The sequence below is a fragment of the Chroicocephalus ridibundus genome, chromosome 2 (genome assembly GCF_963924245.1).
Source record: "Chroicocephalus ridibundus chromosome 2, bChrRid1.1, whole genome shotgun sequence".
NCBI lineage: Eukaryota > Metazoa > Chordata > Aves > Charadriiformes > Laridae > Chroicocephalus > Chroicocephalus ridibundus.
The window spans coordinates 55,586,935-55,611,532 of NC_086285.1; the positions used below are offsets into that span (position 1 = coordinate 55,586,935).

General features: G+C 52.1%; 8 gene segments (V, D, J or C); all 8 read right to left on the reverse strand.

Moving 5' to 3' along the window:
- Positions 1 to 2,579: 2,579 nt before the first annotated feature.
- LOC134510914 (T cell receptor gamma variable 9-like) lies at positions 2,580 to 3,028 on the reverse strand (the record flags this gene model as incomplete). The annotated part of the segment is given in 2 exon segments: positions 2,580 to 2,881; positions 2,986 to 3,028. Coding segments are annotated over 2 exon segments (345 nt in total), but the record flags the coding sequence as incomplete, so codon positions are not given.
- A 3,118-nt stretch (positions 3,029 to 6,146) lies between these two features.
- LOC134510674 (T cell receptor gamma variable 8-like) lies at positions 6,147 to 6,607 on the reverse strand (the record flags this gene model as incomplete). The annotated part of the segment is given in 2 exon segments: positions 6,147 to 6,454; positions 6,565 to 6,607. Coding segments are annotated over 2 exon segments (351 nt in total), but the record flags the coding sequence as incomplete, so codon positions are not given.
- A 1,928-nt stretch (positions 6,608 to 8,535) lies between these two features.
- On the reverse strand, positions 8,536 to 8,984 carry LOC134510913 (T cell receptor gamma variable 9-like; the record flags this gene model as incomplete). The annotated part of the segment is given in 2 exon segments: positions 8,536 to 8,837; positions 8,942 to 8,984. Coding segments are annotated over 2 exon segments (345 nt in total), but the record flags the coding sequence as incomplete, so codon positions are not given.
- Positions 8,985 to 10,481: 1,497 nt separating this feature from the next.
- LOC134510676 (probable non-functional T cell receptor gamma variable 10) lies at positions 10,482 to 10,945 on the reverse strand (the record flags this gene model as incomplete). The annotated part of the segment is given in 2 exon segments: positions 10,482 to 10,783; positions 10,903 to 10,945. Coding segments are annotated over 2 exon segments (345 nt in total), but the record flags the coding sequence as incomplete, so codon positions are not given.
- A 1,161-nt stretch (positions 10,946 to 12,106) lies between these two features.
- Positions 12,107 to 12,567, reverse strand: LOC134510677 (Ig kappa chain V-VI region NQ6-8.3.1-like; the record flags this gene model as incomplete). The annotated part of the segment is given in 2 exon segments: positions 12,107 to 12,414; positions 12,525 to 12,567. Coding segments are annotated over 2 exon segments (351 nt in total), but the record flags the coding sequence as incomplete, so codon positions are not given.
- A 6,482-nt stretch (positions 12,568 to 19,049) lies between these two features.
- LOC134510678 (T-cell receptor gamma chain V region DFL12-like) lies at positions 19,050 to 19,516 on the reverse strand (the record flags this gene model as incomplete). The annotated part of the segment is given in 2 exon segments: positions 19,050 to 19,354; positions 19,474 to 19,516. Coding segments are annotated over 2 exon segments (348 nt in total), but the record flags the coding sequence as incomplete, so codon positions are not given.
- A 1,161-nt stretch (positions 19,517 to 20,677) lies between these two features.
- LOC134510679 (Ig kappa chain V-VI region NQ6-8.3.1-like) lies at positions 20,678 to 21,138 on the reverse strand (the record flags this gene model as incomplete). The annotated part of the segment is given in 2 exon segments: positions 20,678 to 20,985; positions 21,096 to 21,138. Coding segments are annotated over 2 exon segments (351 nt in total), but the record flags the coding sequence as incomplete, so codon positions are not given.
- Positions 21,139 to 22,924: 1,786 nt separating this feature from the next.
- Positions 22,925 to 23,758, reverse strand: LOC134510680 (Ig kappa chain V-VI region NQ5-61.1.2-like; the record flags this gene model as incomplete). The annotated part of the segment is given in 3 exon segments: positions 22,925 to 22,953; positions 23,333 to 23,605; positions 23,716 to 23,758. Coding segments are annotated over 3 exon segments (345 nt in total), but the record flags the coding sequence as incomplete, so codon positions are not given.
- Between the last annotated feature and the right edge of the window lie 840 nt (positions 23,759 to 24,598).

Sequence of the window (24,598 nt, forward strand, 5' to 3'; positions counted from 1 at the left end):
CTCTGCTGGCGTTGAGAGTCAGAGGAGGGTGCAAGGGAGCGGAGACGGGGACTGGGCTGTGTGGGAGGAGCAGGTGACTCTCTTGAGCAGTCTTCAGCAACGGGTCTTCTGTGTGCAAGCAGATGGGGCACGTTTGCAGAAAACCCTCTCCAAGCTGGCACATGATGCTAAAATTGGTTAGGCAGTTGTGGTCCTGCCTGCTTTTCAGGTGAATACGAGAAACACTGGTAAATCCTGGGATTGTGGCCCTTGAAACCTTGAGGCAGAGCCACTGAGGAAGGCAGGGCTGTGAGTGAGATCAGCTCCAGCTGCGCGTGAGGGCATGAAGCTTTCAACCTGGAGGTCACCCCAGTGGGCGGTGAGCGTGTGCCGTCACCCGCAGGGGTGCTGAGAGGCGTACAGTGCCCGAGCGGGCAGGAGGCATTCCCCCACCCCGTCAGGGACCTCCTTTTGCTGCTTCAGCTCAGTCACCCAGCTGCAGCACGCCCAAGGGCCTGGGATGCCCCCGTGCTGGTGCTGCCCTCCACCGGAGCAGACGGCGGCCATCAGCCTGCAGCAACCGGGGCAGCTGCACCACGGGGACGTGCCTCCACTCTGGTTTCGGATGCGGGAGGAAATGCACAGCCGCAGGATTTTGGGTTTGAAGCTCGGATGAGATGCAAACACTTCTTGGAAGGAAGGCTGGAAAACAAAAGGGAGCCCTGTGAGGGCTGCTGGCAGCAGCCATGGCAGAGGGGCATCTCGATGAGCGGGGCTGGTGCTGCGGGGTGCTCCCCTGTGACTGGGTCCTGGTTCGAGCGACACAGGATTAATTGCGCTTTCAGTAATTTTACTGAACTTGAGTACAACCAGGCCTTCATCTTAAGAGTCACGGTCAGTGTATTCACGCCAAAGTGACGGGGACTCTCCAGTTTCAGGACCTTACAGATAGGGGTGAGTATTGAATTGATACACTGACCGTAAACATCATCTCTTTAGCCATTGCCATGCTAAATTGCTATTTCTCTTATCCTGGTGCAGAAAATCGTCAGAGAGGGGTGGAATAAGGAAGTATCGGCATTTTGGCAGATCAGCATTTTGAGCTTGCGGTTCAGAGTGCAAAAGTGCTTTTTTGTACGGCTTATCTTTGCCCATCTAACGCTGTGATGCCTTCATAGAACCAATAGGCACAGTAGTAGGTGCCTTCATCGCTGGGGTTGACGTCATAGATGAAGAAAGTGCAGACATTTGTACCTTGCTTCCAAGAAGAGTACTTGTTCCTATAGGAATCATCATCGTAAGTGACTTGTCTTGATCCGATTAACAGAATCCGTTGGGGAGCTCTGGGGGGCGCATGTCGGTACCAATGTATATACGCAGACTGGAAGCCAGATATGCCCTCGGCTACACAGTCAATCAGTGCAGTTTTCGTTTGCTCTCTGGTAACAGATGCTTGACTCTGCTTCAGAAGCACTTGTGCTCGTCCAGCTAGAAAGAAGGAGAGAAAAGAGAACAAACACTCTCAGCCTGCTGTCCATTCCCACTGCCAAATACGGGGTGCCTCCTGCCACTGCCCCACACCGTGCCGTGCCGTGGTGACACGGGGAACCTACGAGACCAGGCTGCAGCCAGGCCCAGGAGCAGGAGCAGCAGCATCCCGAGGGCTCTCGCTGGCGTCTGCCTCCGGGAGGAAGGTGACAGCTCTCCCGGCAGGGACGCAGGGCTGCGGCTGAGCAAAGGAAATGACTCACTGGGGCATCACGCGGAGAGGCTTTCCCAGCGGCAAAAGCAGCAGGACTGAACCCTGCTAAAGGTTTACAGCCTGGTTGTAGCTTTTACACAAGCGGCACAAACTCACCTTCTCTCTCTCTCTCTCTCTCGTGCACACACACACAATTACTCTAACTGGTTTACAAAGTACTCGTGTAGTATGTGGCAAATTTTCCCATTGCTTGTAGACTAGTTGAAGGCTGCTACACAATGCCAGGGGTCAGAGACTTTTCCGCAGGTCCACTCTCAGTCAAGTTAAAGAAAACAATCAGGACATGGAGCTTAATGAATGTGAGGGCTCTCCAATGACTGCCCGTCACACAGGTTGAATGGCAAAGGCCAGGAGAATACACAGCAGCCATTTGGGAGCCCACAAGTAGCACTGCTTGTGACGGCGTCTTCTCACGGCTAAGGTGAGATGCTGCACCCAGGCTGGCATCTCCAAATGCTGGGTATTATGCAAAGAAACACAAATGCTCTACAGCCCCCCGAGGTTTAGTTTAAAATAAAGAGGGATAGGGCAAGCAAAATAGAGACAGTAGTCCGTACCATTCAAAGCCATCCTTTGGAGGCAAGGTCCCTGCTGGTTCCTCTGGAAAGAGTGGAATAACAGCTCTGCTGCTGCTGGCTGTAGTTGCGCGTCTGCAAAGCGTGCACTAGCTCAGCAGCGTCTTTGGCGTCTGGCTGCCCGTACAGTGTGCCTGATTCACAGCTGGTGGGAAAAGTTGGGTGGGGATGTTCCTGCGTGTCGTCAAACTCTTCAGGAGCTGGGTCAGAACGCAGAGCACGTCTTTGTGCACGTCCCCTATGGCTTCCTACTGCTGTGCATCCCACCTGGCACAGTAGTAGGTAGCCGAGTCCTGCAGAGTTACTTTGCTCACTCTCAGGGTGCAGACCGATTTGGCGGGGTCCTTCTCGATGCTAAACTTCCCCTCATCAGAGGGGTTTTCGAGGAAGAGCCTGGAGGACATGTAGGCAACGCGCCTGGGAGCTGCGTTGGGCCTCTTTCGGTACCAGTGAATGAAAACGTTGTTAAAGTCCGGATCGGAGACGTGGCAGTTGATGAGCACCGTTTTGCTTTGTGGCTTGGTGATGGATACGGGGCTTTGCTGCAAGACCTGTGCAGAACCGCCTGTGTGAAAGAAAGAGAAAAATGAGAGGCATGAAGCTCAGATAAGACAACGTCCCCTTTGCCACTGGCGGACGTGCAGGCAGCGGGCTGAGCAGGGCACGGACAAGAAAACCCAGCTGCCAGGAGGAAAGTGCTCAGTAGCCACATTGTCACAGCGCTCCTTACGGCTTCCTTATGGGGACAGGGTCAGGGCCAGACTCAAGGTGGGGCAGAAGCAGATCCGAGCACCACGAAACCGCCCAATGAGGCTCTGCCAGCCGCGGATGTGTTAAATAATCATGCACAAGCCATTTCCTTTGATCCACACCTACAGAGAAGGCAACCCCCACCACAAAACACACACACTTGTGAGGAGAGAGCTCACTGCTGAGGCAAACATGCGTTTTTTCTTTTTTTCCCCTACGGAATTTGCTTAGATGATAAGTAAAGAGTCACTGTTCTTTTTCTTTTCTTTTTTTCCCCTCAACATAAGATTTATTTGTGCTCGCTTTTAAGGTCAGTTCTTCCTATCTGGATTTTCAAGGGACATCGACTATCCGAGGATGGAAGAGATGAGATGCCCCTCGAAAGCAGGCAAAATTGCTGCCCTACATCACTGAGATCAGGAAGCATTTCTAGGAAATTGCTGCTGTGTGTTTGCTTGTACGGTCTCCTCTGGGCACCCGCTCTTGCCTGCTGCTGGAAGCAGAGCCCTGGGCTGCACCCGGCAAGGAGCCCTGTAGGGTTAAACTTTGGCTCTACCTCGCGCTGGTGGTGCAAGTCCCTTCTGCCTGTCCGTCCAGGTTAGTCACCTAAACAGCCAAGCAGCACTTGTCTGCTGTTCTGCACAACTTGTCACCCTGGCGAGTTCCTGCAGGTGAGCCCCGCCTGCCAAGCAGCGCCCTGGGCTCAGGCCACGTTTCGGCAGGAGAGAGCCGGCGCCTAAAGAGGACAAATGAGTGACTTGAGTACCCATCACCCAGTGGCAGCTCCTCTAAATGCCTCAAGCTTTTTGGGGCCGCAAGAGATCTCCTTCATCCCCTGATGAAAGATCCTGCAAGCAACAGTAGCTTGCAAATGGATACCATCACCCACAGCAGCTCCCAAAACTAAGCCCTGGGTGAGCAGCTCCACAGGTCTCCTTTTAACCATTGGTCCCATTCTTTTCAACCATGAATGGCACATGGGAGTCTGTGACGCAGGTTCTACCTGAAATCGCAGTTCCTACGGTCAGTGTGTGAAGTTACTCAGAACTGCAAAGGAAGCTCCTTTGAAGAGCTCCAGCACAACTTGCTGACCTTTTTCCAGGAACAACAACGTGGAAATGGGCCCGCTTTGCGTCAAATAAATCCTTACAACCACATTGCTGACATGCCTGAGTGAAAAGGAGGAGAAGGTGGAACGGAGAGGATGGGTCAGCTATCGGAGCTTTGCACTGTGCCTTTGCTCAGCCGAAATCTCCAGCTTTTGGCAGCTGATGCTTCCACGGTGTCGGTCAGCCCCGAGCATGTCCTACTTCTCCAGAGCGTGCGCCTGAGGCCAGGCAGCTCATCCACGCTGGGGGATGGGAGTCGGGATCTTTCAAGTTGTTTGTGGTTGAGACGCTGAGGCAGTATTTGTCTCAGTGATCTCAGAGCTCCTACCACAGTGATCGTACCAGTAGGCGCAATAGTAGGTAGCGCTGTCGTCTGGAGTGACATTGTTTATTGTAAGAATACACACTTCCTGGCTAGAAAGTTTTTCAACCCTGTACCTGCGTTCTTGGAAGCCCTCATCTACTACTTTTGTCCCTGCTAAGTAGAGAATCCTCTCTGGAGCTTTATTTGCCTTCTGTTGATACCAGTGTATGGTGGCGCTATCAAAATTTACAAAGATGCCTTTAAAGTGACATTCCAGACGCACACTTCCTTTAGACTTGGTGAGAGAGAGTGGTCTCTGCACGGGAATTTCTTGTGCAAATCCACCTAGGAAAAAAAAGAGGAGAAATGGTGTCATGAGCTGGAATTCAGGGCTTTGGGAAGATGCCTGCTAGCAGAGCCGTGTGTGCCTGTGAGGGAAGGTAAGAAAACAAGGAAGCACTTACAAGACCAAGCGGCTGTGGAGACAAGCGCTGCCAGCAGCAGCATGTTTGCTGGTCACGCTCTGCTGGCGTTGAGAGTCAGAGGAGGGTGCAAGGGAGCGGAGACGGGGACTGGGCTGTGTGGGAGGAGCAGGGGACTCTCTTGAGCAGTCTTCAGCAACGGGTCTTCTGTGTGCAAGCAGATGGGCCACGTTTGCAGAAAACCCTCTCCAAGCTGGCACATGATGCTAAAATTGGTTAGGCAGTTGTGGTCCTGCCTGCTTTTCAGGTGAATAGGAGAAACACTGGTAAATCCTGGGATTGTGGCCCTTGAAACCTTGAGGCAGAGCCACTGAGGAAGGAAGGGCTGTGAGTGAGATCAGCTCCAGCTGCGCGTGAGGGCATGAAGCTTTCAACCTGGAGGTCACCCCAGTGGGCGGTGAGCGTGTGCCGTCACCCGCAGGGGTGCTGAGAGGCGTACAGTGCCCGAGCGGGCAGGAGGCATTCCCCCACCCCGTCAGGGACCTCCTTTTGCTGCTTCAGCTCAGTCACCCAGCTGCAGCACGCCCAAGGGCCTGGGATGCCCCCGTGCTGGTGCTGCCCTCCACCGGAGCAGACGGCGGCCATCAGCCTGCAGCAACCGGGGCAGCTGCACCACGGGGACGTGCCTCCACTCTGGTTTCGGATGCGGGAGGAAATGCACAGCCGCAGGATTTTGGGTTTGAAGCTCGGATGAGATGCAAACACTTCTTGGAAGGAAGGCTGGAAAACAAAAGGGAGCCCTGTGAGGGCTGCTGGCAGCAGCCATGGCAGAGGGGCATCTCGATGAGCGGGGCTGGTGCTGCGGGGTGCTCCCCTGTGACTGGGTCCTGGTTCGAGCGACACAGGATTAATTGCGCTTTCAGTAATTTTACTGAACTTGAGTACAACCAGGCCTTCATCTTAAGAGTCACGGTCAGTGTATTCACGCCAAAGTGACGGGGACTCTCCAGTTTCAGGACCTTACAGATAGGGGCGAGTATTGAATTGATACACTGACCGTAAACATCATCTCTTTAGCCATTGCCATGCTAAATTGCTATTTCTCTTATCCTGTTGCAGAAAATCGTCAGAGAGGGGTGGAATAAGGAAGTATCGGCATTTTGGCAGATCAGCATTTTGAGCTTGCGGTTCAGAGTGCAAAAGTGCTTTTTGTACGGCTTATCTTTGCCCATCTAACGCTGTGATGCCTTCATAGAACCAATAGGCACAGTAGTAGGTGCCAGAATCCCTCGGGGTTAAATATTGCATCGTGAGACCATAGAGGGGCTTAGTAGGATGTTTCCATACTTCAAATCTCCTTGTACCTCTGCTGCCATCAAACACAAGTGACTGTCCCGACACGTACAGGATCCTCTTTGGCGGCTCTCCGGGAAGCTGCTTGTACAAGTGCACGATGTTTTTGGCGCTCATTCGGCACGCCATGCTGGCAGAGCTGCCAGTCACCTGCCTCTGCAGCTCTGGGGTTTGCACCGGCACTGCCTGTGTGTCTCCACCTGGAAGGAGAAGCGGAGAAATTCTCTGAGGGGAAGAAACCACGGGATTTTGGAGCCAGGACTGCGCTCTCTGGAAATGGGAAGGAGAGGGGAGAGGAAAAAGGGCTTACGGGACCACAGCGAAGTTGCAAGAAGGACTGGGAGCAGCAACATGCTGCCTGTGTGGGTTAAACCTGGAAATGAAATTAATAGAGACAGGAACACTATAAAGGTGGAGAATGCATCAAATGACTGGGAGGAGGCTGTGACTCACTTGGAACATCCAATGGTCGTCCTTCAAACTGCTACCTCCCCCTGTCCTGCCTCCCTTCCAGCGCTTCGTTGTTGTCAGCTCAGACTGTATTTGGGAAGGCATCTATACCCTCCAACGATGATCTGTGTCATTGTCTAAATTCAGCCGTCATTTCCATCACCCAGAGGAGTGGCCTTTTCCCCAGCCCAGCCCATGATACCAGCTGAGTTGTAGAACGCTGCAACTCTTTGTGGTTTTGTGCTGCTCTCTTTGGCTGTTATTTATACTTCCATCCTCAGCAGAAACCTGTTGGGATGTTTCAGAGGCAGGAAGGTGCAATTGTGGTTCTCTGAATTCAACGGAAAGCCTCGTGCTCAGGGTACGGGCAGCTTTCTGTACAGGCTGCCTGTGGTCTGCTAGTTCTGTGGGACCGCCAGTAGGCACAGTAGTAGGTGCCTTCATCGCTGGGGTTGACGTCATAGATGGAGAAAGTGCAGACATTTGTACCTTGCTTCCAAGAAGAGTACTTGTTCCTATAGGAATCATCATCATAAGTGACTGGTCCTGATCCGATTAACAGAATCCGTTGGGGAGCTCTGGGGGGCGCATGTCGGTACCAATGTATATACGCAGACTGGAAGCCAGATATGCCCTCGGCTACACAGTCAATCAGTGCAGTTTTCGTTTGCTCTCTGGTAACAGATGCTTGACTCTGCTTCAGAAGCACTTGTGCTCGTCCAGCTAGAAAGAAGGAGAGAAAAGAGAACAAACACTCTCAGCCTGCTGTCCATTCCCACTGCCAAATACGGGGTGCCTCCTGCCACTGCCCCACACCGTGCCGTGCCGTGGTGACACGGGGAACCTACGAGACCAGGCTGCAGCCAGGCCCAGGAGCAGGAGCAGCAGCATCCCGAGGGCTCTCGCTGGCGTCTGCCTCCGGGAGGAAGGTGACAGCTCTCCCGGCAGGGACGCAGGGCTGCGGCTGAGCAAAGGAAATGACTCACTGGGGCATCACGCGGAGAGGCTTTCCCAGCGGCAAAAGCAGCAGGACTGAACCCTGCTAAAGGTTTACAGCCTGGTTGTAGCTTTTACACAAGCGGCACAAACTCACCTTCTCTCTCTCTCTCTCGTGCACACACACACAATTACTCTAACTGGTTTACAAAGTACTCGTGTAGTATGTGGCAAATTTTCCCATTGCTTGTAGACTAGTTGAAGGCTGCTACACAATGCCAGGGGTCAGAGACTTTTCCGCAGGTCCACTCTCAGTCAAGTTAAAGAAAACAATCAGGACATGGAGCTTAATGAATGTGAGGGCTCTCCAATGACTGCCCGTCACACAGGTTGAATGGCAAAGGCCAGGAGAATACACAGCAGCCATTTGGGAGCCCACAAGTTGCACTGCTTGTGACGGCGTCTTCTCACGGCTAAGGTGAGATGCTGCACCCAGGCTGGCATCTCCAAATGCTGAGTATTATGCAAAGAAACACAAATGCTCTACAGCCCCCCGAGGTTTAGTTTAAAATAAAGAGGGATAGGGCAAGCAAAATAGAGACAGTAGTCCGTACCATTCAAAGCCATCCTTTGGAGGCAAGGTCCCTGCTGGTTCCTCTGGAAAGAGTGGAATAACAGCTCTGCTGCTGCTGGCTGTAGTTGCGCGTCTGCAAAGCGTGCACTAGCTCAGCAGCGTCTTTGGCGTCTGGCTGCCCGTACAGTGTGCCTGATTCACAGCTGGTGGGAAAAGTTGGGTGGGGATGTTCCTGCGTCTTGTCAAACTCTTCAGGAGCTGGGTCAGAACGCAGAGCACGTCTTTGTGCACGTCCCCTATGGCTTCCTACTGCTGTGCATCCCACCTGGCACAGTAGTAGGTAGCCGAGTCCTGCAGAGTTACTTTGCTCACTCTCAGGGTGCAGACCGATTTGGCGGGGTCCTTCTCGATGCTAAACTTCCCCTCATCAGAGGGGTTTTCGAGGAAGGGCCTGGAGGACATGTAGGCAACGCGCCTGGGAGCTGCGTTGGGCCTCTTTCGGTACCAGTGAATGAAAACGTTGTTAAAGTCCGGATCGGAGACGTGGCAGTTGATGAGCACCGTTTTGCTTTGTGGCTTGGTGATGGATACGGGGCTTTGCTGCAAGACCTGTGCAGAACCGCCTGTGTGAAAGAAAGAGAAAAATGAGAGGCATGAAGCTCAGATAAGACAACGTCCCCTTTGCCACTGGCGGACGTGCAGGCAGCGGGCTGAGCAGGGCACGGACAAGAAAACCCAGCTGCCAGGAGGAAAGTGCTCAGTAGCCACATTGTCACAGCGCTCCTTATGGCTTCCTTATGGGGACAGGCTCAGGGCCAGAGTCGAGGTGGGGGAGAAGCAGATCTGAGCACCACGAAACCGCCCAATGAGGCTGTGCCAGCCGCGGATGTGTTAAATAATCATGCACAAGCCATTTCCTTTGATCAACACCTAGAGAGAAGGCAACCCCCACCACCACCCCCACACACACGCTTGTGAGGAGAGAGCTCACTACTGAGGCAAACATGCATTTTTTCTTTTTTCCCCTAAGGAATTTGCTTAGATGATAAGTAAAGAGTCACTGTTCTTTTTCTTTTCTTTTTTTCCCCTCAACATAAGATTTATTTGTGCTCGCTTTTAAGGTCAGTTCTTCCTATCTGGATTTTCAAGGGACATCGACTATCCGAGGATGGAAGAGATGAGATGCCCCTCCAAAGCAGGCAAAATTGCTGCCCTACATCACTGAGATCAGGAAGCATTTCTGGGAAATTGCTGCTGTGTGTTTGCTTGTACGGTCTCCTCTGGGCACCCGCTCTTGCCTGCTGCTGGAAGCAGAGCCCTGGGCTGCACCCGGCAAGGAGCCCTGTAGGGTTAAACTTTGGCTCTACCTCGCGCTGGTGGTGCAAGTCCCTTCTGCCTGTCCGTCCAGGTTAGTCACCTAAACAGCCAAGCAGCACTTGTCTGCTGTTCTGCACAACTTGTCACCCTGGCGAGTTCCTGCAGGTGAGCCCCGCCTGGCAAGCAGCGCCCTGGGCTCAGGCCACGTTTCGGCAGGAGAGAGCCGGCGCCTAAAGAGGACAAATGAGTGACTTGAGTACCCATCACCCAGTGGCAGCTCCTCTAAATGCCTCGAGCTTTTTGGGGCCGCAAGAGATCTCCTTCATCCCCTGATGAAAGGTCCTGCAAGCGGTGCTAGCTTGCAAATGGATACCATCACCCACAGCAGCTCCCAAAACTAAGCCCTGGGTGAGCAGCTCCACAGGTCTCCTTTTAACCATTGGTCCCATTCTTTTCAACCATGAATGGCACACGGGAGTCTGTGACGTAGGTTCTACCTGAAATCGCAGTTCCTACGGTCAGTGTGTGAAGTTACTCAGAACTGCAAAGGAAGCTCCTTTGAAGAGCTCCAGCACAACTCGCTGACCTTTTTCCAGGAACAACAACGTGGAAATGGGCCCACTTTGCGTCAAATAAATCCTTACAACCACATTGCTGACATGCCTGAGTGAAAAGGAGGAGAAGGTGGAACGGAGAGGATGGGTCAGCTATCGGAGCTTTGCACTGTGCCTTTGCTCAGCCGAAATCTCCAGCTTTTGGCAGCTGATGCTTCCACGGTGTCGGTCAGCCCCGAGCATGTCCTACTTCTCCAGAGCGTGCGCCTGAGGCCAGGCAGCTCATCCACGCTGGGGGATGGGAGTCGGGATCTTTCAAGTTGTTTGTGGTTGAGACGCTGAGGCAGTATTTGTCTCGGTGATCTCAGAGCTCCTACCACAGTGATCGTACCAGTAGGCGCAATAGTAGGTAGCGGTGTCGTCTGGAGTGACATCGTTTATTGTAAGAATACACACTTCCTGGCTAGAAAGTTTTTCAACCCTGTACCTGCGTTCCTGGAAGCCCTCATCTACTACTTTTGTCCCTGCTAAGTAGAGAATCCTCTCTGGAGCTTTATTTGCCTTCTGTTGATACCAGTGTATGACGGTGTCATCAAAATTTACAGAGACGTCTTTAAAGTGACATTCCAGATACACACTTCCTTTAGACTTGGTGAGAGAGAGTGGTCTCTGGACAGGAATTTCTTGTGCAAATCCACCTAGGAAAAAAAAGAGGAGAAATGGTGTCATGAGCTGGAATTCAGGGCTTTGGGAAGATGCCTGCTAGCAGAGCCGTGTGTGCCTGTGAGGGAAGGTAAGAAAACAAGGAAGCACTTACAAGACCAAGCGGCTGTGGAGACAAGCGCTGCCAGCAGCAGCATGTTTGCTGGTCACGCTCTGCTGGCGTTGAGAGTCAGAGGAGGGTGCAAGGGAGCGGAGACGGGGACTGGGCTGTGTGGGAGGAGCAGGTGACTCTCTTGAGCAGTCTTCAGCAACGGGTCTTCTGTGTGCAAGCAGATGGGCCACGTTTGCAGAAAACCCTCTCCAAGCTGGCACATGATGCTAAAATTGGTTAGGCAGTTGTGGTCCTGCCTGCTTTTCAGGTGAATAGGAGAAACACTGGTAAATCCTGGGATTGTGGCCCTTGAAACCTTGAGGCAGAGCCACTGAGGAAGGCAGGGCTGTGAGTGAGATCAGCTCCAGCTGCGCGTGAGGGCATGAAGCTTTCAACCTGGAGGTCACCCCAGTGGGCGGTGAGCGTGTGCCGTCACCCGCAGGGGTGCTGAGAGGCGTACAGTGCCCGAGCGGGCAGGAGGCATTCCCCCACCCCGTCAGGGACCTCCTTTTGCTGCTTCAGCTCAGTCACCCAGCTGCAGCACGCCCAAGGGCCTGGGATGCCCCCGTGCTGGTGCTGCCCTCCACCGGAGCAGACGGCGGCCATCAGCCTGCAGCAACCGGGGCAGCTGCACCACGGGGACGTGCCTCCACTCTGGTTTCGGATGCGGGAGGAAATGCACAGCCGCAGGATTTTGGGTTTGAAGCTCGGATGAGATGCAAACACTTCTTGGAAGGAAGGCTGGAAAACAAAAGGGAGCCCTGTGAGGGCTGCTGGCAGCAGCCATGGCAGAGGGGCATCTCGATGAGCGGGGCTGGTGCTGCGGGGTGCTCCCCTGTGACTGGGTCCTGGTTCGAGCGACACAGGATTAATTGCGCTTTCAGTAATTTTACTGAACTTGAGTACAACCAGGCCTTCATCTTAAGAGTCACGGTCAGTGTATTCACGCCAAAGTGACGGGGACTCTCCAGTTTCAGGACCTTACAGATAGGGGTGAGTATTGAATTGATACACTGACCGTAAACATCATCTCTTTAGCCATTGCCATGCTAAATTGCTATTTCTCTTATCCTGGTGCAGAAAATCGTCAGAGAGGGGTGGAATAAGGAAGTATCGGCATTTTGGCAGATCAGCATTTTGAGCTTGCGGTTCAGAGTGCAAAAGTGCTTTTTTGTACGGCTTATCTTTGCCCATCTAACGCTGTGATGCCTTCATAGAACCAATAGGCACAGTAGTAGGTGCCAGAATCCCTCGGGGTTAAATATTGTATCGTGAGACTGTAGAGGGGCTCAGTAGGATGTTTCCGAACTTGAAATCTCCATGTATCACTGCTCTCATCAAACACAGGTGACTGTCCCGACACGTACAGGATCCTCTTTGGCGGCTCTCCGGGAAGCTGCCTGTACCAGTGCACGATGTTTTTGGCGCTCATTCGGCACGCCATGCTGGCAGAGCTGCCAGTCACCTGCCTCTGCAGCTCTGGGGTTTGCACTGGCACTGCCTGTGCGTCTCCACCTGGAAGGAGAAGCGGAGAAATTCTCTGAGGGGAAGAAACCACGGGATTTTGGAGCCAGGACTGCGCTCTCTGGAAATGGGAAGGAGAGGGGAGAGGAAAAAGGGCTTACGGGACCACAGTGAAGTTGCAAGAAGGACTGGGAGCAGCAACATGCTGCCTCTGTGGGTTAAACCTGGAAAGGAAATCAAGAGAGACAGGAACATTATAACGCCCTTCAGGCGGAGAAAGCATCAAATGACTGGGAGGCGGCTGTGACTCATGGGGCACATCCAATGGTCGCTCTTCAACCTGCTGCACGGAGGGGGTTAAATGTACTGACAAGCTAAACCACAGCTGCAAGAGAGCAGAAAGGACCCACAATACTTAACGTGAAACAATTTTTTTTCACCTGCGTATCCACTACATTCCTCTCTGACTTACTGCCGAGCACACCCATGAAACCTCACATTCATCAGTCCACCCTTCCCAAGGATGGTCTCCTTTGCTCAGACACCCCAAAGCTGTCCCAGAAGCACGTTTCACCAGCCTTTCCGAGAACATACTGCCTGCTGTGGGAGCACAAATGGGATAAGTCATAGTGAACTATCATCTCTTCCTTAAGACGGCTCCAATCCATCTGGTCAGCCTTATCCATCTCCCCCAGACAGGGTGCAGTGAAGCCAGGGCGAAGCATGCACGTCTCCCAGCCACCTCTTTGCTGCCCTCTGCTCTTTCCTGTCCTTTCCCTCATTTCAGAGCCCTCACAAGGTGCCCTGCAGAGACATGAAGGCAAACGGTCACTTGGGCAGCAGCCACCGCACACCGCGCTCTTCCCTGAGAAAGATTTCTCATTTTCTCACCCAAAAGAGACAATCCACTCTCGATCTTCTCGGGCCTTTGTCAATAGCAGCGTACACAACTAAGTCTCATCTCACAACTAGTACACAAAGGTCACATTCTGCTGTGGTCCTTGGCATTGATGCATGGAATTCTGCCAGGTCCTGTAGTGTGGACATCTACAGTGAAAGAACAACAAAAAAAACCCCGTAAGCCTGGAGTTTACCGACTTGAAGATTTTGTCTTTATTAATAGTCCTCTTAGGAGTGAAAGCCAGAGAGGAAGGTTTCTTCCAAGGCAAACCAAAGCTGCAAGAAGAACGTGCAGCAACGACGTTTTCAGAGAAGACGTCTGGGCCTGTAGGAATGCAGGGAATGAACCTCAGATGGGGGACACATTACCACTGAGGAGAGGAAATGATGTGCTCAATTTGCATGAAATATTCACATGGATGTGGGGTGGGGACAGCACCGTCACATTAAGTCACATTTCGCTGTGGCTCTGCTCCCACCCGTGTGCCTGAGCAATGCTGTGTCCCCATTTCCACGTGTTCCCTGCTTTAGGTTGCAGCTTTCTCTTGTAAACGGTTTTCACAATCTGTTCTTGGGGGCCGCCTTTTCAGGTGTTGCCCAGTGTTAGAGATCTTGCCTGTCACGAGGGGTCCTAAGTGGTATCGGTGTTACAAGCAGTCATCACCAACATCACCACTGAGACAGGAGTGACCAGTGAGGAGTACCTCTAGCGTGACCAGGGCTTGAAGTCTTCCATGCTAAATCTTCAGTGCAAATAGTCTCCTGCTACGCTGTAATTGAGAAAGTATCTATAGCCGTCAAAGACAATCTGTGTTACTGTATAGTTCGGGTGTAATACCACACCCAGAGGAGTGCTCCTTTTCCCCAGCCCAGCCCATGATACCAGCTGAGTTGTAGAACGCTGCAACGCTTTGTGGTTTTGTGCCGCTCTCTTTGGCTGTTATTTATACTTCCATCCTCAGCAGAAACCTGTTGGGATGTTTCAGAGGCAGGAAGGTGCAATTGTGGTTCTCTGAATTCAACGGAAAGCCTCGTGCTCAGGGTACGGGCAGCTTTCTGTACAGGCTGCCTGTGGTCTGCTAGTTCTGTGGGACCGCCAGTAGGCACAGTAGTAGGTGCCTTCATCGCTGGGGTTGACGTCATAGATGGAGAAAGTGCAGACATTTGTACCTTGCTTCCAAGAAGAGTACTTGTTCCTATAGGAATCATCATCATAAGTGACTTGTCTTGATCCGATTAACAGAATCCGTTGGGGAGCTCTGGGGGGCATGTGTCGGTACCAATGTATATACGCAGACTGGAAGTCAGATATGCCCTCGGCTACACAGTCAATCTGTGCAGGTTCAGTTTTCCCTGTGGTAACAGATGCTTGACTCTGCTTCAGAAGCACTTGTGCTCGTCCAGCTAGAAAGAAGGAGAGAAACCAGAATAAACACTTATCTTTCCCCATCTAACTCTGTGATGCCCTGATAAAACCGACAGGCACAGTAGCAAGTGCCAGAATCCCTTGGCATTAAAGAATCTATGGTGAGACCATAGAGGGGCTCTGTTGGAGGCTTCTGAGCTTGAAATCTTCGTCTCTTGCCGCTGTCATCGAAAGCTGGAGACTGTTCTGACATGTACAGAATCCTCTTCGGTGGCTCTCCAGGATGCTGCTTGTACCAGTGTATGGTGGCTTCAGAATTCATTTCGCACGCTGTGCTGGCAGACCTCCTTTTCACTTGCCTCTGCAGCTCCGGGGTTTGCACTGGTGCTGCCTGTGCGTCTCCACCTGGAAGGAGAAGCAGAGAAATTCTCTGAGGGGAAGAAACTGGGATTTTGGAGCCAGGACTGCGCTCTCTCCATAAATGGGAAGGAGAGGGGAGAGGAAAAAGGGCTTACGGGACCACAATGAGGTTGCAAGAAGGACTGGGAGCAGCAACATGCTGCCTCTGTGGGATAAACCTGGAAATGAAATTAATAGAGACAGGAACACTATAAAGGTGGAGAAAGCACCAAATGACTGGGAGGAGGATGTGACTCACTTGGAACATCCAATGGTCGTCCTTTGAACTGCTACCTCCCCATGTGCTCCCTCCCTTCCATCGCTTCGTTGTTGTCAGCTCAGACTGTATTTGGGAAGGCATCTATATCCTCCAACGATGATCTGTGTCATTGTCTAAATTCAGCCGTCATTTCCATCACCCAGAGGAGTGGCCTTTTCCCCAGCCCAGCCCAGTTGCAGCACCCTGCATTTCTGTGCCGCTCTCTTTGGCCATTATTTATACTTCCATCCTCAGCAGAAACCTGTTGGGATGTTTCAGAGGCAGGAAGGTGCAATTGTGGTTCTCTGAATTCAACGGAAAGCCTCGTGCTCAGGGTACGGGCAGCTTTCTGTACAGGCTGCCTGTGGTCTGCTAGTTCTGTGGGACCGCCAGTAGGCACAGTAGTAGGTGCCTTCATCGCTGGGGTTGACGTCATAGATGGAGAAAGTGCAGACATTTGTACCTTGCTTCCAAGAAGAGTACTTGTTCTTATAGGAATCATCATCAAAAGTGACTTGTCTTGATCCGATTAACAGAATCCGTTGGGGAGCTCTGGGGGGCGTATGTCGGTACCAATGTATATACGCAGACTGGAAGCCAGATATGCCCTCGGCTACACAGTCAATCCGTGCAGTTTTCGTTTGCTCTCTGGTAACAGATGCTTGACTCTGCTTCAGAAGCACTTGTGCTTGTCCAGCTAGAAAGAAGGAGAGAAAAGAGAACAAACACTCTCAGCCTGCTGTCCATTCCCACTGCCAAATACGGGGTGCCTCCTGCCACTGCCCCACACCGTGCCGTGCCGTGCCGTGCCGTGGTGACAAGGGGAACCTACGAGACCAGGCTGCAGCCAGGCCCAGGAGCAGGAGCAGCAGCATCCCGAGGGCTCTCGCTGGCGTCTGCCTCCGGGAGGAAGGTGACAGCTCTCCCGGCAGGGACGCAGGGCTGCGGCTGAGCAAAGGAAATGACTCACTGGGGCATCACGCGGAGAGGCTTTCCCAGCGGCAAAAGCAGCAGGACTGAACCCTGCTAAAGGTTTACAGCCTGGTTGTAGCTTTTACACAAGCGGCACAAACTCACCTTCTCTCTCTCTCTCTCTCTCGTGCACACACACACAATTACTCTAACTGGTTTACAAAGTACTCGTGTAGTATGTGGCAAATTTTCCCATTGCTTGTAGACTAGTTGAAGGCTGCTACACAATGCCAGGGGTCAGAGACTTTTCCGCAGGTCCACTCTCAGTCAAGTTAAAGAAAACAATCAGGACGTGGAGCTTAATGAATGTGAGGGCTCTCCAATGACTGCCCGTCACACAGGTTGAATGGCAAAGGCCAGGAGAATACACAGCAGCCATTTGGGAGCCCACAAGTAGCACTGCTTGTGACGGCGTCTTCTCGCGGCTAAGGTGAGATGCTGCACCCAGGCTGGCATCTCCAAATGCTGAGTATTATGCAAAGAAACACAAATGCTCTACAGCCCCCCGAGGTTTAGTTTAAAATAAAGAGGGATAGGGCAAGCAAAATAGAGACAGTAGTCCGTACCATTCAAAGCCATCCTTTGGAGGCAAGGTCCCTGCTGGTTCCTCTGGAAAGAGTGGAATAACAGCTCTGCTGCTGCTGGCTGTAGTTGCGCGTCTGCAAAGCGTGCACTAGCTCAGCAGCGTCTTTGGCGTCTGGCTGCCCGTACAGTGTGCCTGATTCACAGCTGGTGGGAAAAGTTGGGTGGGGATGTTCCTGCGTCTTGTCAAACTCTTCAGGAGCTGGGTCAGAACGCAGAGCACGTCTTTGTGCACGTCCCCTATGGCTTCCTACTGCTGTGCATCCCACCTGGCACAGTAGTAGGTAGCCGAGTCCTGCAGAGTTGCTTTGCTCACTCTCAGGGTGCAGACCGATTTGGCGGGGTCCTTCTCGATGCTAAACTTCCCCTCATCAGAGGGGTTTTCGAGGAAGAGCCTGGAGGACATGTAGGCAACGCGCCTGGGAGCTGCGTTGGGCCTCTTTCGGTACCAGTGAATGAAAACGTTGTTAAAGTCCGGATCGGAGACGTGGCAGTTGATGAGCACCGTTTTGCTTTGTGGCTTGGTGATGGATACGGGGCTTTGCTGCAAGACCTGTGCAGAACCGCCTGTGTGAAAGAAAGAGAAAAATGAGAGGCATGAAGCTCAGATAAGACAACGTCCCCTTTGCCACTGGCGGACGTGCAGGCAGCGGGCTGAGCAGGGCACGGACAAGAAAACCCAGCTGCCAGGAGGAAAGTGCTCAGTAGCCACATTGTCACAGCGCTCCTTACGGCTTCCTTATGGGGACAGGGTCAGGGCCAGACTCAAGGTGGGGGAGAAGCAGATCTGAGCACCACGAAACCGCCCAATGAGGCTCTGCCAGCCGCGGATGTGTTAAATAATCATGCACAAGCCATTTCCTTTGATCCACACCTAGAGAGAAGGCAACCCCCACCACAAAACACACACACTTGTGAGGAGAGAGCTCACTACTGAGGCAAACATGCATTTTTTCTTTTTTTCCCCTACGGAATTTGCTTAGATGATAAGTAAAGAGTCACTGTTCTTTTTCTTTTCTTTTTTTCCCCTCAACATAAGATTTATTTGTGCTCGCTTTTAAGGTCAGTTCTTCCTATCTGGATTTTCAAGGGACATCGACTATCGGAGGATGGAAGAGATGAGATGCCCCTCCAAAGCAGGCAAAATTGCTGCCCTACATCACTGAGATCAGGAAGCATTTCTGGGAAATTGCTGCTGTGTGTTTGCTTGTACGGTCTCCTCTGGGCACCCGCTCTTGCCTGCTGCTGGAAGCAGAGCCCTGGGCTGCACCCGGCAAGGAGCCCTGTAGGGTTAAACTTTGGCTCTACCTCGCGCTGGTGGTGCAAGTCCCTTCTGCCTGTCCGTCCAGGTTAGTCACCTAAACAGCCAAGCAGCACTTGTCTGCTGTTCTGCACAACTTGTCACCCTGGCGAGTTCCTGCAGGTGAGCCCCGCCTGGCAAGCAGCGCCCTGGGCTCAGGCCACGTTTCGGCAGGAGAGAGCCGGCGCCTAAAGAGGACAAATGAGTGACTTGAGTACCCATCACCCAGTGGCAGCTCCTCTAAATGCCTCGAGCTTTTTGGGGCCGCAAGAGATCTCCTTCATCCCCTGATGAAAGGTCCTGCAAGCGGTGCTAGCTTGCAAATGGATACCATCACCCACAGCAGCTCCCAAAACTAAGCCCTGGGTGAGCAGCTCCACAGGTCTCCTTTTAACCATTGGTCCCATTCTTTTCAACCATGAATGGCACACGGGAGTCTGTGACGCAGGTTCTACCTGAAATCGCAGTTCCTACGGTCAGTGTGTGAAGTTACTCAGAACTGCAAAGGAAGCTCCTTTGAAGAGCTCCAGCACAACTTGCTGACCTTTTTCCAGGAACAACAACGTGGAAATGGGCCCGCTTTGCGTCAAATAAATCCTTACAACCACATTGCTGACATGCCTGAGTGAAAAGGAGGAGAAGGTGGAACGGAGAGGATGGGTCAGCTATCGGAGCTTTGCACTGTGCCTTTGCTCAGCCGAAATCTCCAGCTTTTGGCAGCTGATGCTTCCACGGTGTCGGTCAGCCCCGAGCATGTCCTACTTCTCCAGAGCGTGCGCCTGAGGCCAGGCAGCTCATCCACGCTGGGGGATGGGAGTCGGGATCTTTCAAGTTGTTTGTGGTTGAGACGCTGAGGCAGTATTTGTCTCGGTGATCTCAGAGCTCCTACCACAGTGATCGTACCAGTAGGCGCAATAGTAGGTAGCGGTGTCGTCTGGAGTGACATTGTTTATTGTAAGAATACACACTTTCTGGCTAGAATCTTTTTCAACCCTGTACCTGTGTTCTTGGAAGCCCTCATCTACTAGTTTTGTCGTCCCTGATAAGTAGAGAATCCTCTCTGGAGCTTTATTCGCCTTCTGTTGATACCAGTGTATGGTGGCGCCATCAAAATTTACAGAGACGTCTTTAAAGTGACATTCCAGACGCACACTTCCTTTAGACTTGGTGAGAGAGAGTGGGCTCTGCACGGGAATTTCTTGTGCAAATCCACCTAGGAAAAAAAAGAGGAGAAATGGTGTCATGAGCTGGAATTCAGGGCTTTGGGAAGATGCCTGCTAGCAGAGCCGTGTGTGCCTGTGAGGGAAGGTAAGAAAACAAGGAAGCACTTACAAGACCAAGCGGCTGTGGAGACAAGCGCTGCCAGCAGCAGCATGTTTGCTGGTCACGCTCTGCTGGCGTTGAGAGTCAGAGGAGGGTGCAAGGGAGCGGAGACGGGGACTGGGCTGTGTGGGAGGAGCAGGTGACTCTCTTGAGCAGTCTTCAGCAACGGGTCTTCTGTGTGCAAGCAGATGGGCCACGTTTGCAGAAAACCCTCTCCAAGCTGGCACATGATGCTAAAATTGGTTAGGCAGTTGTGGTCCTGCCTGCTTTTCAGGTGAATACGAGAAACACTGGTAAATCCTGGGATTGTGGCCCTTGAAACCTTGAGGCAGAGCCACTGAGGAAGGAAGGGCTGTGAGTGAGATCAGCTCCAGCTGCGCGTGAGGGCATGAAGCTTTCAACCTGGAGGTCACCCCAGTGGGCGGTGAGCGTGTGCCGTCACCCGCAGGGGTGCTGAGAGGCGTACAGTGCCCGAGCGGGCAGGAGGCATTCCCCCACCCCGTTAGGGACCTCCTTTTGCTGCTTCAGCTCAGTCACCCAGCTGCAGCACGCCCAAGGGCCTGGGATGCCCCCGTGCTGGTGCTGCCCTCCACCGGAGCAGACGGCGGCCATCAGCCTGCAGCAACCGGGGCAGCTGCACCACGGGGACGTGCCTCCACTCTGGTTTCGGATGCGGGAGGAAATGCACAGCCGCAGGATTTTGGGTTTGAAGCTCGGATGAGATGCAAACACTTCTTGGAAGGAAGGCTGGAAAACAAAAGGGAGCCCTGTGAGGGCTGCTGGCAGCAGCCATGGCAGAGGGGCATCTCGATGAGCGGGGCTGGTGCTGCGGGGTGCTCCCCTGTGACTGGGTCCTGGTTCGAGCGACACAGGATTAATTGCGCTTTCAGTAATTTTACTGAACTTGAGTACAACCAGGCCTTCATCTTAAGAGTCACGGTCAGTGTATTCACGCCAAAGTGACGGGGACTCTCCAGTTTCAGGACCTTACAGATAGGGGTGAGTATTGAATTGATACACTGACCGTAAACATCATCTCTTTAGCCATTGCCATGCTAAATTGCTATTTCTCTTATCCTGGTGCAGAAAATCGTCAGAGAGGGGTGGAATAAGGAAGTATCGGCATTTTGGCAGATCAGCATTTTGAGCTTGCGGTTCAGAGTGCAAAAGTGCTTTTTTGTACAGCTTATCTTTGCCCATCTAACGCTGTGATGCCTTCATAGAACCAATAGGCACAGTAGTAGGTGCCAGAATCCCTCGGTGTTAAATATTGTATCGTGAGACTGTAGACAGGCTCAGTAGGATGATTCCATACTTGAAATCTCCATGTATCACTGCTGCCATCAAACACAGGTAACTGTCCCGACACGTACAGGATCCTCTTTGGCGGCTCTCCGGGAAGCTGCCTGTACCAGTGCACGATGTTTTTGGCGCTCATTCGGCACGCCATGCTGACAGAGCTGCCAGTCACCTGCCTCTGCAGCTCTGGGGTTTGCACTGGCGCTGCCTGTGCGTCTCCACCTGGAAGGAGAAGCGGAGAAATTCTCTGAGGGGAAGAAACCATGGGATTTTGGAGCCAGGACTGCGCTCTCTGGAAATGGGAAGGAGAGGGGAGAGGAAAAAGGGCTTACGGGACCACAGTGAAGTTGCAAGAAGGACTGGGAGCAGCAACATGCTGCCTGTGTGGGTTAAACCTGGAAAGGAAATCAAGAGAGACAGGAACATTATAACGCCCTTCAGGCGGAGAAAGCATCAAATGACTGGGAGGCGGCTGTGACTCATGGGGCACATCCAATGGTCGCTCTTCAACCTGCTGCACAGAGCGGGTTAAATTTACTGACAAGCTAAACCACAGCTGCAAGAGAGCAGAAAGGACCCACAATACTTAACGTGAAACAATTTTTTTTCACCTGCGTATCCACTACATTCCTCTCTGACTTACTGCCGAGCACACCCATGAAACCTCACATTCATCAGTCCACCCTTCCCAAGGATGGTCTCCTTTGCTCAGACACCCCAAAGCTGTCCCAGAAGCACGTTTCACCAGCCTTTCCGAGAACATCCTGCCTGCTGTGGGAGCACAAAGGGGATAAGTCATAGTGAACTATCATCTCTTCCTTAAGACGGCTCCAATCCATCTGGTCAGCCTTATCCATCTCCCCCAGACAGGGTGCAGTGAAGCCAGGGCGAAGCATGCACGTCTCCCAGCCACCTCTTTGCTGCCCTCTGCTCTTTCCTGTCCTTTCCCTCATTTCAGAGCCCTCACAAGGTGCCCTGCAGAGACATGAAGGCAAATGGACACTTGGGCAGCAGCCACCGCACACCGTGCTCTTCCCTGAGAAAGATTTCTCATTTTCTCACCCAAAAGAGACAATCCACTCTCGATCTTCTCGGGCCTTTGTCAATAGCAGCGTACACAACTCAGTCTCATCTCACAACTAGTACACAAAGGTCACATTCTGCTGTGGTCCTTGGCATTGATGCATGGAATTCTGCCAGGTCCTGTAGTGTAGACATCTACAGCGAAAGAACAACAAAAAAAACCCCGTAAGCATGGAGTTTACCGACTTGAAGATTTTGTCTTTATTAATAGTCCTCTTAGGAGTGAAAGCCAGAGAGGAAGGTTTCTTCCAAGGCAAACCAAAGCTGCAAGAAGAACGTGCAGCAACGACGTTTTCAGAGAAGACGTCTGGGCCTGTAGGAATGCAGGGAATGAACCTCAGATGGGGGACACATTACCACTGAGGAGAGGAAATGATGTGCTCAATTTGCATGAAATATTCACATGGATGTGGGGTGGGGACAGCACCGTCACATTAAGTCACATTTCGCTGTGGCTCTGCTCCCACCCGTGTGCCTGAGCAATGCTGTGTCCCCATTTCCACGTGTTCCCTGCTTTAGGTTGCAGCTTTCTCTTGCAAACGGTTTTCACAATCTGTTCTTGGGGGCCGCCTTTTCAGGTGTTGCCCAGTGTTAGAGATCTTGCCTGTCACGAGGGGTCCTAAGTGGTATCGGTGTTACAAGCAGTCATCACCAACATCACCACTGAGACAGGAGTGACCAGTGAGGAGTATCTCTAGCGTGACCAGGGCTTGAAGTCTTCCATGCTAAATCTTCAGTGCAAATAGTCTCCTGCTACGCTGTAATTGAGAAAGTATCTATAGCCGTCAAAGACAATCTGTGTTACTGTATAGTTCGGGTGTAATGCCACACCCAGAGGAGTGCTCCTTTTCCCCAGCCCAGCCCATGATACCACCTGAGTTGTAGAACGCTGCAACTCTTTGTGGTTTTGTGCTGCTCTCTTTGGCTGTTATTTATACTTCCATCCTCAGCAGAAACCTGTTGGGATGTTTCAGAGGCAGGAAGGTGCAATTGTGGTTCTCTGAATTCAACGGAAAGCCTCGTGCTCAGGGTACGGGCAGCTTTCTGTACAGGCTGCCTGTGGTCTGCTAGTTCTGTGGGACCGCCAGTAGGCACAGTAGTAGGTGCCTTCATCGCTGGGGTTGACGTCATAGATGGAGAAAGTGCAGACATTTGTACCTTGCTTCCAAGAAGAGTACTTGTTCTTATAGGAATCATCATCATAAGTGACTTGTCCTGATCCGATTAACAGAACCCGTTGGGGAGCTCTGGGGGGCGTATGTCGGTACCAATGTATATACGCAGACTGGAAGCCAGATATGCCCTCGGCTACACAGTCAATCCGTGCAGGTTCAGTTTTCCCTGTGGTAACAGATGCTTGACTCTGCTTCAGAAGCACTTGTGCTCGTCCAGCTAGAAAGAAGGAGAGAAACCAGAATAAACACTTATCTTTCCCCATCTAACTCTGTGATGCCCTGATAAAACCGACAGGCACAGTAGTAAGTGCCAGAATCCCTTGGCATTAAAGAATCTATGGTGAGACCATAGAGGGGCTCTGTTGGAGGCTTCTGAGCTTGAAATCTTCGTCTCTTGCCGCTGTCATCGAAAGCTGGAGACTGTTCTGACATGTACAGAATCCTCTTCGGTGACTCTCCAGGAAGCTGCTTGTACCAGTGTATGGTGGCTTCAGAATTCATTTCGCACGCTGTGCTGGCAGACCTCCTTTTCACTTGCCTCTGCAGCTCCGGGGTTTGCACTGGTGCTGCCTGTGCATCTCCACCTGGAAGGAGAAGCAGAGAAATTCTCTGAGGGGAAGAAACTGGGATTTTGGAGCCAGGACTGCGCTCTCTCCATAAATGGGAAGGAGAGGGGAGAGGAAAAAGGGCTTACGGGACCACAATGAGGTTGCAAGAAGGACTGGGAGCAGCAACATGCTGCCTCTGTGGGATAAACCTGGAAATGAAATTAATAGAGACAGGAACACTATAAAGGCGGAGAAAGCACCAAATGACTGGGAGAAGGATGTGACTCGTTTGGAACATCCAATGGTCGTCCTTCAAACTGCTACCTCCCCCTGTCCTCCCTCCCTTCCATCGCTTCATTGTTGTCAGCTCAGACTGTATTTGGGAAGGCATCTATATCCTCCAAAGATGATCTGTGTCATTGTCTAAATTCAGCCGTCATTTCCATCACCCAGAGGAGTGCTCCTTTTCCCCAGCCCAGCCCAGTTGCAGCACCCTGCATTTCTGTGCCGCTCTCTTTGGCCATTATTTATACTTCCATCCTCAGCAGAAACCTGTTGGGATGTTTCAGAGGCAGGAAGGTACAATCGTGGTTGTCTGAATTCAACGGAAAGCCTCGTGCTCAGGGTACGGGCAGCTTTCTGTACAGGCTGCCTGTGGCCTGCTAGTTCTGTGGGACCGCCAGTAGGCACAGTAGTAGGTGCCTTCATCGCTGGGGTTGACGTCATAGATGAAGAAAGTGCAGACATTTGTACCTTGCTTCCAAGAAGAGTACTTGTTCCTATAGGAATCATCATCGTAAGTGACTGGTCCTGATCCGATTAACAGAATCCGTTGGGGAGCTCTGGGGGGCGTATGTCGGTACCAATGTATATACGCAGACTGGAAGCCAGATATGCCCTCGGCTACACAGTCAATCCGTGCAGTTTTCGTTTGCTCTCTGGTAACAGATGCTTGACTCTGCTTCAGAAGCACTTGTGCTTGTCCAGCTAGAAAGAAGGAGAGAAAAGAGAACAAACACTCTCAGCCTG